Here is a 12,771-nt window from a genome sequence, read left to right on the forward strand (position 1 = left end):
TTTAAATTAAAAATATAATAACTAATTTTATAGATTCTTTAACATGTAAATAAAAATATTTAACATTCAAACATCAATAAAAACAAATAATTTACAACTTTAAAAAAAAAACAAACACCACTACACTAAGTTTTTTTTTACAATATAGAAAAAAATCAAAATATTTTACTTTTCCTATAAAGCTAAAAGTAACTTTTTGGTCAACAGATATGAAACTAAAGTGGACTTTTTGATATCAACCATGGCTTGACAGTAATATAAACATACAACATTCTAACATGTTGAATCCTGCAGAAGAAGACAACAATGAAGTATGTAAATATAATTATTAATTCATGCACAAGAATGAGAAATTACATGAAGGTGTCATCGTCACTCTACATACAATCATGCTGGCTATACAAAGCTCAAAATTTAACATTCTCTTATGAGAAACAAACAAAATTCTTATACCCTGTAACCCTTCAATTCTAGTGGCATGCAAACCCTCCTCTTTACCTCTTTTGGAAGTTGAATGATTTTATAGCATAGGCAAAAATCACCGCGAACATCAAACAAAAACTAACCACCATGAAACCGGAGATGACCAGGAAATCATGCCTGAATCCAAACACTTCCCTGAGTAACCGGTTTATAGGCACTGTGTTAATTCCATCTGACAGCTTCACCAGGTTGTCATTGTCACCATACTGTGAAGTTAGAAGGCCATAGAGACTCCAGGCTACGGGGTTTGCCCAGTAATACCACCTCCACCATATGGGAATCCACTGAAAAAAGGGAAATTGGAATTTGAGGTACAACAGCACAAAAATGAGAAAAATTAAAGAAACCATGTATGAGAGAGGAGAGGATAAACTATAGGGAAATTGACTTAAATGAATGGATTCTTTGATGTTCATTGAAAGTTAACTAAAGTGTATGTACTCATCCTCCATAATCCCATGTTACATGTGACTAAGTGCATGGGGGAAAAGGATTGAGGATAGGATCAAAGAAACTGTAGACCCGGGTTTCAAGTTGTTTCAAAATTCTATGGAGATGTCGATTAATCAATTCCTAATTCATGTGACACAGAATGAATGTCATATCAAGCAACAATGGATTCTAAAGGACCAGAAAATGACAATTCATTACCTTGTGAGGAATCATGAAGCCACTGAAGAGGTTCCAGAGCATATAGAACGGAGCAGCGATAATGGCAGCCACATTATGGTTGGGTGTGACAGCAGTGGTCATCATTCCAAAGAAGGTGAAGTATAGCAAAGTGAAATACATAAAGAAGATGTACCAAGTAAACTTCAAAGCTGTCCACTCAAATGAAGCCAGGGAGTAAAAAATTACGCTGTAAATAAGTGTCTGTGCAAAAACATAAGGAAACTCAATTGCAACCTGCATGAGGAGAAACAAGACATCAGCTACCTCAATGGAAATCCAGGGCTTGTGAAGAAATAAATGTAAGAAACTGGAAAAGGTCAGTAGGTAAGACCTGAGCAAATGCAAATGGTAAAGCTGAATACAACCCAGCAGCTCTCTCTCGATATGAAACAAATCTTTCAACAGAAACAACAGGTTGAACCGCTGTGGCATTGGTAATTCCAATGAACAGGACTGCTGCATACATGGATCCCATGGCATTAAAGATATCCTGCTGGCGTTCCCTGTAGGATGGGGGAGAAGATAACAGTGTTATAGAGTCTGGTGATATAGACATTTGGGCTCAAAAGAAGATTTTACATGCAAGAAAACAAAAGGAAGAAACTATTGAACATCAACATTAAAACAATTTGAAACAAAAAATGGATCCAGAGTTTTTGTGCTCCACTTTTGCCCACAGTGAATTCGGCAATCATCCATCAATCTTCTCTCAGATAGGGGGAGCAGAAGAAACAAAAATAGGAGCAAATGGGACCACAAATTCTTTTCATCACTACACTCTATCCAGGACCCTTCCACTGCTGCCTACACCACTACTCATAGAACTGGTAATTGGAACCAAATAGTTGATCTTCAAGTATGTGCTACTATAGATGTAAGATGCAAAGTGAGAAAAAGCTTTTCAATAAAGATTCATCTTATGGATGAGACGGTAAACCTATGTTTCGTTATTGAAAATTTTGAGGAAAAATGTAAGAAAAAGAAAATAGAGAGGAAAAATAGAAAGAAATAAAAAGTAAAGGAAAATGAAAATAGATTTGAAGCCAATTTATTTTTAAGCGCTTCTTTAAACTCGTGTCACTTATTTTTCTTCTTTTATATAAAGATTAAATAAATTGAAAATGTATAAAATTTTAAAGTAATTTTAATTATATTTTATTTCCTTCCATATTTTTCATTGTAAACCAAACATAAGAAAATCATTTTCTTTAACTTTTTTTTTCTTAGAATTTTTTTGGAAACCAAGCATAGCATGAAGGAAAAGAAGGGTAAAAAGAGCTTTAAAACAGACCTTTTTGAACCAAATCCCCAACATATTGTCCCAAACATCAACGAGATGATAACAGTGTAGAAGAAGCGGACTGCAGTGTATTGTGGGTTTCTCCAATAAGATAGATTTTGCTTCCAAAGACAAGCGAGAAACTGGTCCAAAAATGATTGAGAATACTTTGTTGGGAAGTTTAACTCTTTTGAATCACTGCTTGGTTTGCTTAAACGTTCCACTATCAGTTTGTTACGTCTGTTAAAAGAAAGGACAAAATGGTTAAACAAAGAAAAGGATAGTTGGACTGGGACAGAAAATGTAAAATCGATCGATGGAATTCCAGGGGAACTGCACATACTGAAATAAATTTGATCTTCGGTATATGTCCGCAAAATCCACACCAAGACGGGTTTCTTCTGCTGAAGAAGCAATCTCTAGCATCCATGCAGCAGGATTGTATCCAGGCCTGATCTTGGGCACCCCTTCAACTGCCTAGAAAATGAATATATTTGGTACTAAAATAACAAGGACGAATTTAAAAACAACAAATAAGACCAGTAAATCAAACATCTAGGGATTTGTAAACGGGCACAATCAAACCTCAAAAAACTGAATGAGCTCACAAGACTTGGGGCCAAGTCGACCTGCATAAATGAGCTCTCCTCCGCGTTTCATAAATAAAAGCTGCAATGAACACATAAGAAGAAGCGAAGATCAACAAAAAAATCAGTACAAATGAATATCAATGCATATATGCTAGGAAAAATATGAGTAGTTTAGCTGTCCCTAACATTCTTCTTATGCAGAAATATGGGCATATCATCCAGAGAAAGAAAGAAGGGTGCCACCAACAAAAGCTATGGAAGTCCTAACAACAAGATCCATGGGGCACACACGCAAACATGGGGGGTGGATTATATATAGATGGATAAATGGAGAGATTAAATTGTGATTCTGTCAACCATATCATGACCATATCCTGCAACTCATAATTTTTTTTTTTCAGGAAAGAAAATTCTCTTATAGAAGCATTCTATGAAAACAAAAAGAGGGAAAGACCTCATCAAAGGATTCAAAAATGTCTATGCTGGGCTGGTGGATTGTACACACAATTGTTCTCCCAGTATTTACAATATTCCTCACAGTCCTCATCACAATGGCTGCGGCCCTTGCATCCAAACCTGATGTGGGCTCATCCATGAACACTATGGAAGGATTAGCGACCAGTTCAACAGCGATTGTTAATCTTTTCCGCTGCTCAGTGGACAAACCATCAATCCCTGGTAGACCAACCAGTGCCCCACTTAATTGAGTAAGCTCCACAAGTTCCATCACCTCCTCAACAAAGGCCTGAAATTCCAATACTCCAGATGTCATTTCTTACTTGAGTTATAATAAACGGAAAAACACTTTTAATAATTACCCTTTGAGTCTCCAAGTCAACATCTGATGGTAACCGGAGCCAAGCAGAGAATAGAAGTGATTCAAGAACAGTCAAACAAGGGGAATGAATATCACTTTGCTCACAGTAACCAGAAATCCTTGCAAAAGTTTCTTGCTTTTTGGGATAACCAGATATATGTATGCTCCCTTCTATGACCCCACCAGTTTTTCTACCAGCTAATACGTCCATGAGAGTGGTTTTACCAGCACCACTGACTCCAACCAATGCTGTAAGCACACCAGGCCTAAATGCTCCAGTAACATTAACCAACAACTGCAATCTATCTTCTACTATTCCTTGTTGCTTCAATTCCTGAAGCCATATTTCAATGAGGAAAATACGAAGTCAAATAATTCCCAAAATAAATGGCATAAAGAGAAGGAGCAAAATACACACCAGAGGCACATCGACAAAGTAATTGATATTCTTGAAACACATGGAAAGTGGTTGAAATGGAAGAACCATGCCTTTCTGCTGCTTAAATTTTTTTTCTGCCCAGAATTTAAGATGAGATATAAGCAGGAATTTTGGAATTTTGTCATTCTCTTGAAAAATAATATGATAAAATCAGAAAAGTCAATATAGAATCTATTCTACAGACCAGCTACTGAGTCTGAGTGCTGCAAGTATTGTCTCAGCTCAATGACAACAGTTTCACCATTTCTTCTCATGTCCTTGTCTTTTAGTTCTTCCTTCGAAACAACAGCTTGTCGCTTCCCCAAGGCTGAAGGATATAGAAAAACAAGAACACAATTGGTTATCATTTTTTAATTTTCATTTACATATGATTCCAGAAGTTGTGTTTTAAAAAGCATTCTACAGAGGGATGACTTACGATTAAGGTATGTTAAGAAGACAGTGAAAAGGATATTGAAGAGAACTGTATATCCGAACAAAGCACCAACTCCAATCCAATACCAGTAACTCTCTGGGAACAAACTGCGTGCTCGCAATACTTCCTCACCTAACGAAAAATTAGTATCGTTCCTAGGTCTCTACATGAACAAATGATAGAACAAAGAACCATGAGTGTCCACATAGAAGGAAGAACATTAAAATAGTCATTTGTGTCAGCTAGTGAATATAAGGAAAATGTATTGAAACATGTGAAAATGACTCTCAATACTTGAAAAAACCCTCCTGACAAAATGCTTGTTTACTAAGTTTGTGAAATGAGAAATAGATAGAAGTCAGACCACAATAACAATAATATATATATATATAGCGGAATAAATAAGGCTCCTAACTTGCTAATGCAATATTTGTACAATATAGGGTAGCTCCATTAGGTTATAGTTGATTTATGCAAAATATGTGAAGTTTCCAAACTCAATTAAGAGGATAACAAATCCACTGGAAGGTTTTTCATGCATTTCAACTCTCCTCAAGCATCATCTAACAGTACATTTGTAAATTCTCCAAATACCCCCAAAATATTTTTACTGTAATAACTCCATGCTAGATCAAGCTAAAGGAAATATATCTACTCAAAGCTGAAACTGAGAAAAGAACAGTCAGTCAATGACATAAACAAATTACCTTATCCCAAGAATGCCCAAGAAATTCATTCACAGAAGCTGCATTTTGAGCATACATTAAAGGAGAAAACCAGAAACCCCAGACCCACCAACTTGGAATACTATCTGTTTCAATGAAGAGAGAAAATGAATGAATGTTATATGTAAGTAATAATATAAATGTTGAGAGAAGTTTTAATCTTACCTCTTGAAATAATGTATCCTCCAAGAGCCATGACAACCAACATAGCAAAAGATCCAAAGGTGTTGGCAACTATCATATTTCTCCCCAAGGATCCCATCACGCGAAAAAGAGCAATTGACATTTGGTGGAGAAAGAAAAATATCAGGAACTGCTGAAAGAATCTGCAGATTTAAAAATTAAAATGAGAAGCCCCATCCCAAATTAACCATTACATTTCAAGCCAAATTCCAATTGACCATAATCTTTACCTAGTAATCGCGGGATCATATCCAACCACATAATATGTAACTGCCACCCAGAAACCAGACTCTATGAGTGAAGTCGGAATGCTCAAGACCCAAGAAGGAAGTGTATAAACCCAGCATGGGTAGAAGTGCAGGTCCCTATGCTTGTAAAGAACCGGAAGCTTGGCAACTAGCATGGAAACCTCCGTAAATCCATTAAACAGAATGATGACCATGGAAAAATACATTGCCCCAAGATATAAGCCTCCATCATCTACTGTGCGGTGGTGCATTGTTGTGCGGAAGAAAACAGTCATCGTGATTAAAGCAACAAACAGAAGCTGTAAAATAGTACACAGTAGCATGCATAAGTACAAGAATTTTGTAAGCACTTTTCTTTCAGATAATTAGCACACAACAAAAAATGGTAAGATCAGATCACATCTTTTTACATTTATTAGAAAGCTGGTCTGATGCCAAGAAATTAGTATCAATTCATTTGATGTATCTCAATACATGAGGTTCTTAATTTCAATGGAGATAAAATGTTAATGAATGATGAATGCATCTGAAAGCAAAGATAAATGATTGGCACATAACCAAAATGGTAGAGCCAAAATCATAGATTTATTTATAGTTCATTAATAACCTGGTTGGTGCCAAGAAGCTAATGTTGACTTGTTCAACATTTCAGAGAAAAGTAGCTTAGAATTTCTACACAGAGAATTGCAATGATACCTGAATGAATTTGAAAACATAGATAAATGAATTTCGTTTCATCAATAGTTTCTGCCAGTAAAAGCTGGTCTTGAGAAGTTCACTCCTCTTTACACCATAGCTGGAAGTTGACAAAGCTGCTGGATGATTATAACGTCTATCAAAAGGAACTTCAAGTTCTTCATACAAATACCTCCCGGCACGATATGAGCGAAAAGCTTCAGCAAACTTTGCTACAGGTATGTAGCGATATGGGCGATCCAAAACAGACCAATACTGCTCCTGGTCCTTCTTTGATACAACCTGTGGACAGAAATTTGAACAAAGATGTATCATGCAATAAAAAGAAATTGACATTCCAAGCCCAGTGCCACTTACTTCTTGCAAGAAGTCTGCCACATTTTTCCGTTCAGGACAACTAAATCCCATGTATGAAAAGAAATCAAGAGCAGCATCACGGGGTCCCTGGTAAACAATTTGACCCTCACACAAAAGCATAACATCATCAAACAACTCATATGTCTCTGGGGCAGGTTGAAGCAGAGAAACTATTGTGGTACCACCAAGTGCACAAGTTGAATGCCTAAGATACTTGATGATTTGGTAAGTAGTTGAACTATCAAGCCCAGTTGATATCTCATCCATGAAAAGCACTTTAGCTGGACCCACTAGCAATTCTCCTGCCACACATATCAACCACATCAGCATGCATGAATTTGTCTGCCTTTTTCATACCCAAAAGACAGAAGAATCAAACCTGTAGTTAGCCGTTTTTTTTGCCCCCCAGAGATCCCCTTAAGCATTTCATCTCCCACCAGCGTGTCCGCACATATATCTAACCCTAAAATCTTTGTCAGATAAATTTTAGTACTTAAGGAGAAGTTAAAAGACTTTTGAATCACTCTTTAAATCTTATTTTTCCAAACATTGATTTTGCTCTATACACTACTTTTATATACAAAACAATACATGCACAGGAATTATGGCAAAGGACTAGAAATATGTTATCATAAAATGGACGAATAAAGATTAGTCACAAAGGGAGTGCCAACATTTTTGCAGCATGTTCAACCAATGTCCATGCTGAAAGAAGTTCTCCACGACAAGAACTAATTGAAGAAATAAAGAAAGCTAGAGGCAGCTATAACATTCTCCATAAAGCTTTCACTTTAAAATGGAAAGGTATCACTACCATAAAGTTTCCATAGGATTGAATTTATTAGTGGAGAGAGATTATCAGATGATATGTCTTTAAACCCAACACAGTTGTTAGACCCCATAGAAGGCAAACAGAAGTTAAGAGCTGGTAGGACTGGCACAGAGAAGTTAAAATGCATCAGTACTATATGCATCCAACAGTAACCAGAATCTAGAGAATACCTTTAAAATGTACTCCACCACAAGGCTTGTCTCCTGGCCCCCAAGAGCTAATGCCTAGAGAAAATACTCATAATAGCATAAAGATGGTATCAATTCTAAAGCCTTGATGTTATCAGGCAAGGAGAGAAAAAAAAAAAAAGTTATAATGGATGCATGCACCTTGATGAATATATCAAGATCTTCATCAGGTATGATCCCAGCGGCCTTTTCTCTTCTTGCAAGTTCCAAAAGCATATCTGTCAAAATGATCAATACTCCGATATCTAAGTGAGACTTACTTCTACAAACTCAAAGCAAAACATGAGACTTCCACAGCTTACCATATTTGAATCCAACACCTTGACAACGTCCTGAGAACTCGAGAGTTTCCCTCACGGTCATCTCTGCAACATGCCAATCATATTGACTGACATAAGCAGATGTCCTTTGAGGAACAAACTCATTTAGATTGTGTCCATTATATGTAATTCTCCCTGACACCTTCAGAGCAATCAAGGTATTAAATCTAAATAGTAATAGCAAATCAATGTTAATCATTGAGGACTAGAACTTAACCATAATATCATATTTAAATCTTAATTGCCTTAGTCATCTTCATCTTATCATTATCAGTATTTTCATCATTTATGTTCTGCAGCAATGCTATGTATCATAGCTAAACACATCTACTTTTCTTCACTCCTGAAACAGGCAGCTAGCGTGGCAATACCAAAATGTGTCCATGAGCTGACTTGTCTCAGTAGTGATCAATTGTGATGTCTGGCTTGTCATAAGAAGCTGTAAGCGTATTAGTGTATTGGCAATTCCAGGTCAAAATTCCCATTGTGCCTCTCAGCTCATACTCTTCAAATCCTCCCTTGGACACTTGCCTTTTCCAAATTGTTTGTGTTTGAAAACGGCTAGAGGAGATGGTAAGTGCTTTTGAGATGTTGGATGATGGCAAACATTGATCAACCATGTTTTAAAACTCCTATCATTTTATTGAAAAATGGAGTGGTTGCTTAAGGAGTGTAAAACATAATACTTAATTCTTTGGATTGATTTTTTATTAATCAAACTTAAGGGTAACAGTCTCTGTTGTACCCAGCTTTTTTATTCTTGTCTGATCGATCAAACTGCAATCACATCTGCATTCCTTCAGCCTTTACTAAATCACTCTTGACCATTGGCCTAATACTTAAGTCTTCTTTTCGGGAGTGGAGAAGACGGTTGTGAGGGTGAGAACTGTTTTGAGCTTCAAGTTTTTTCTTACCAAATTGGGGAAGTATTTGTCTTGAGAGAAAATCACTTGGGTTTGAGTTGAAAATCAATTTTTGAGTGAGAAATTTTTGTTCCAAATGGGTTAATTCATTGTGTTATTCATCATTTTGGGGTAAAACCAAAATTTCTTCTTGTATGGATTCAAGAAGAGGTCAAGATCAAGCTTGGTGTGGATTCCAAGTGTGCTTCGAAAGAAGAAAATGGGTAACTGAAGTTTAAAGGTTCTAAGCAAGTAGTCCAAGAGAGGATTGAAGGCTTGAGCTAGTTAAATCCTTTGTATTCAATTGATTTTTTTTATAATGGATGAATTGATCGCTTGAGGTTAGTGGTTTTTTATCTCTTCGAAGGTTTTCCACATTAAAATATTGGTGTCATTTTCTCTTTATTCCATTTCATCCTTTGATTCATTATTCATTAGCTTATATGATATTTCCATTGTGATATTTTGGATGATTAATTGCAATATGAGCTGAAATTAGATCATTGAAATTTTGAAAGAATATAGTGCATTTCAGTTTTTGGTGTTGATATCAAAGACATGTAAAAATGCATTTTTGTGTTGATTCAATGTCTTACATAACATGATTGGGGAGTGTTGATTCATATGTATGTGACTTGCATTCACTAATTTGTTGAAAGTGTATTGGTGCATCCATTGTTACTTGTGATTTGCTTGTTGGTTGATACGATTGAAAAAGAAACTCAAAACATTTGAGAAAAACAGGGAATTTGTCAGCATTTGTAAGATACCATCTCAAATTGTTTTAAAAACATCTATTCACAACCCCCCCAACACCTCTCTAGGTGTTATCCATGGGTCAGATTCATCTTTAGAAGCATTTCCCAATTTTCACATGATTACCCAAGTTCATGGCAAAAATGCATTTAGAATAGCTCCTCATTCTTAGGTCAGTACCGCAATCAAGCAAACCCCTTACAATGATCTAGGAGAGGGATCATAATTTGAATGATTTCCCCAGTAGAATATTGCACACAATACCAATACCAAATAGTATAATAAGACAGATTCAATCATTACTGTATCAGACAAAATAAATCTCAGTACCTTCAAATCAGATCCAAGGCGTCCAGCAAGGGCCAACAGTAGTGTTGTCTTTCCAGAGCTTGGTGGGCCCAATAGCAGAGTCAACCTAAATCAAACCACCAAATCTTGTCAACCACAAACACTGATCAAACGTTCGCTAACTGTGTTTCGTTAATAACTCAAAAAATATACCTTGAAGGTCTAATTATCCCACTGATATCATCTAAAATTGTCAGCTTCTTTTGCATGCCTTTGTATATCCGCAATTTCCTTAACAAGGCCTTGAAGACATTTACAGTAGGTGAATTTTTTAAAAAATAAAAATTAATTCAGAAAAAATATTAAAAAAAATCAGCAAGGGAGGGAAATTGTGTTCATGAATGGTAATTAATAGCGGAAACTACCTCACTCATGTTGAAAATGAAATTGGGAATGGTTGGCAATGCCCTGCTTCCAACATGGACAAATGAGTCAACTACTAGGTGCTGAAATCGGACCTCAATCTCTGGAAATTCCAAATCTACCCTGCAATATCATAAGCAGTCGAAAGAGATGATTAAACAGCTGGCCAAAATTAGCTAAGGAACAATAAAGACAAAAGAGAACGACAGCTCCTGAGTAAATTTTCACAATTCATGCATCAAACAATCTCCTAAAATTCAGAAGTAAATAACCAATCAAGAACGTATATAAACAGAACCTGCAAGACCTATCCCTACCATTTGAGCATAGGTTTATGGAACCAGATTAGAAATTGTAAAGCTTGGATTATTTTGCAAGCACTTCTCAATTTGATATGAATCCTCCACAAACAGATGTCAAATGCCTGGGACCCTAGTTGGTGACAGAAGAGGGTCTGGCATGAACCTTGACCTTCACTCTCGACCTGACACCAGGAGTGTTACAAAACCTATCATAGTGAAAAGTGTCCACACAATTCACTTAGACTATAAGACCCATTTTGATAAAGGGAATTGCATTAATCTCTTAGATATCGGGCCACCTAACCGAGCAAAATGTGGTTCACATCATAATTAAAAGGTCCCAATAATTAAGATCACCATTCCCAACAACAACAGCAGCACAAAAATGCATGTAGGCTGTGATGAAAGGGATTTTAGAAAATGTTGCAATTTCTCCTAACAGGAAGAAGACAGCGATATTACAACCAGATTCACAATCCCAAACCCTACTTTCTCTTTCTGTTGCTGAGAAAACAGAGAAAAGAAAAAAAAATTAATTTTAATAATGTGTTTTCTAATCTGGCCAGCTTCCAAAACGAGAGAAAGCAACTCTAACTTAGCTCAACAGTGACCTTAGCAACCTAAACTAAAAATTTCAGTCCCTTGTCTTTTCCCCACCATTTTCTAAACAACCAAAACCGCCAAATCAGCATCAAACTCAGAGACTTACGCATCGAATCTCCTTCTTATCCTACCAAAGAAGCGCTCCGCGTCTTCCTCTATCGAATTCACCAACCGGTCCAAGACAACCTTCCGCTCTTCGAGCTCTAACTCATTCAAATCCACCTCCTTCTTATCTCCAACAATGTTGGTGAAAATGCCTCTCCGCACCCTATCGTAGGTTGGCAACCTCTCCAGCGCCGCCCATCTCAGAGCCTCCTCGTCGTCACCGTCCTCACGGAAGGACTCCGATCTCGCGAACACGTTCTCCACCGAGTTCCACATTGAGATCAGATCAAGAAAGCATCAAGGCCACACAAACCCCGGATGAGAGGGAAAACAGAGAGATAAGGTTTGCACTACAATGCTGGTGGTGGTAGTTGTCTGCCGCTGCGCCTGCTTTGAGGGTTTCTTCTATTATTCAACAAATGGGTGGTTGAGCTTTGCATTAATGCCGCCCTTCCTCCTTTCTCTCTCTGGACGACTCCACTGTAAATATTCTTTCGCTTTCTCTCTCTAAGCTGGTGTCCGTTGGGTGAGGTACACTTATTTGCAGAGAGATGTGCATTTAATGGCCGCGGGAAATGACAAAGATGGCGGGGAAAATTCACGGATGGATACTCGCTGGTGTGGGTTATTTTGTGTACTCGCTCTTCAAAGTCGATATCCAGTAATAGAGGGTAGTTCCGTCATTTAGTAGGCGGCTGTAGCAGTCCGATTACGGTGTGGCTGATTTTTTTCGAAAGGTGTTGGTTGAACGCAGCGAGTATCACATTTTCATATCGACGTGGCGATTGAGAGTAGCAATTACGGGGACATTTGAATTAAACGGTTGGGAACAGCGTGTCCCAAAAGTAAAACGTAGAGCTATGTTTGGGTATAGGTATATTTGGGGGAGAACGATGGATGGAAAATAAAAAGAAAAATAAAAAAATAAAAAATAGAATAAAAGTTATTTGTTATGTGAAATTTATTTTATTTATTTTAATTTATTAATATAAAGATTAAATAATTTAAATATATATTAATTTTAATTATACTTCATTTAAATAAATAAAAAATTATAAATCATGAAAAAATATGTGAATTGGAAGACTAGCCACACGTTCCGAACGGGACATTCCCCTGTTTAATTTTTGGAAGAAAATGAACAGAGG

General features: G+C 36.8%; 1 protein-coding gene across 1 annotated transcript; it reads right to left on the reverse strand.

The window, feature by feature from the left end:
* Positions 1-246: 246 nt before the first annotated feature.
* Positions 247-12,111, reverse strand: LOC117925085 (ABC transporter G family member 32). Its single transcript, XM_034843920.1, has 24 exons — positions 11,625-12,111; positions 10,616-10,736; positions 10,404-10,492; positions 10,233-10,317; positions 8,227-8,386; positions 8,066-8,142; positions 7,907-7,960; positions 7,284-7,374; positions 6,905-7,206; positions 6,548-6,829; positions 5,834-6,150; positions 5,586-5,746; positions 5,403-5,506; positions 4,699-4,858; positions 4,465-4,587; positions 4,260-4,354; positions 3,843-4,175; positions 3,479-3,769; positions 3,020-3,103; positions 2,778-2,911; positions 2,447-2,674; positions 1,487-1,658; positions 1,135-1,389; positions 247-767 (listed from the first exon to the last, which is right to left on the reverse strand). Exons 1-24 carry the CDS (start codon positions 11,897-11,899, stop codon positions 495-497), a joined length of 4,266 nt encoding a protein of 1,421 aa, XP_034699811.1. The 5' UTR covers positions 11,900-12,111; the 3' UTR covers positions 247-494.
* Positions 12,112-12,771: the final 660 nt, after the last annotated feature.

This window comes from Vitis riparia, chromosome 11, assembly GCF_004353265.1.
Source record: "Vitis riparia cultivar Riparia Gloire de Montpellier isolate 1030 chromosome 11, EGFV_Vit.rip_1.0, whole genome shotgun sequence".
In the NCBI taxonomy this organism is placed as follows: Eukaryota; Viridiplantae; Streptophyta; class Magnoliopsida; order Vitales; family Vitaceae; genus Vitis; species Vitis riparia.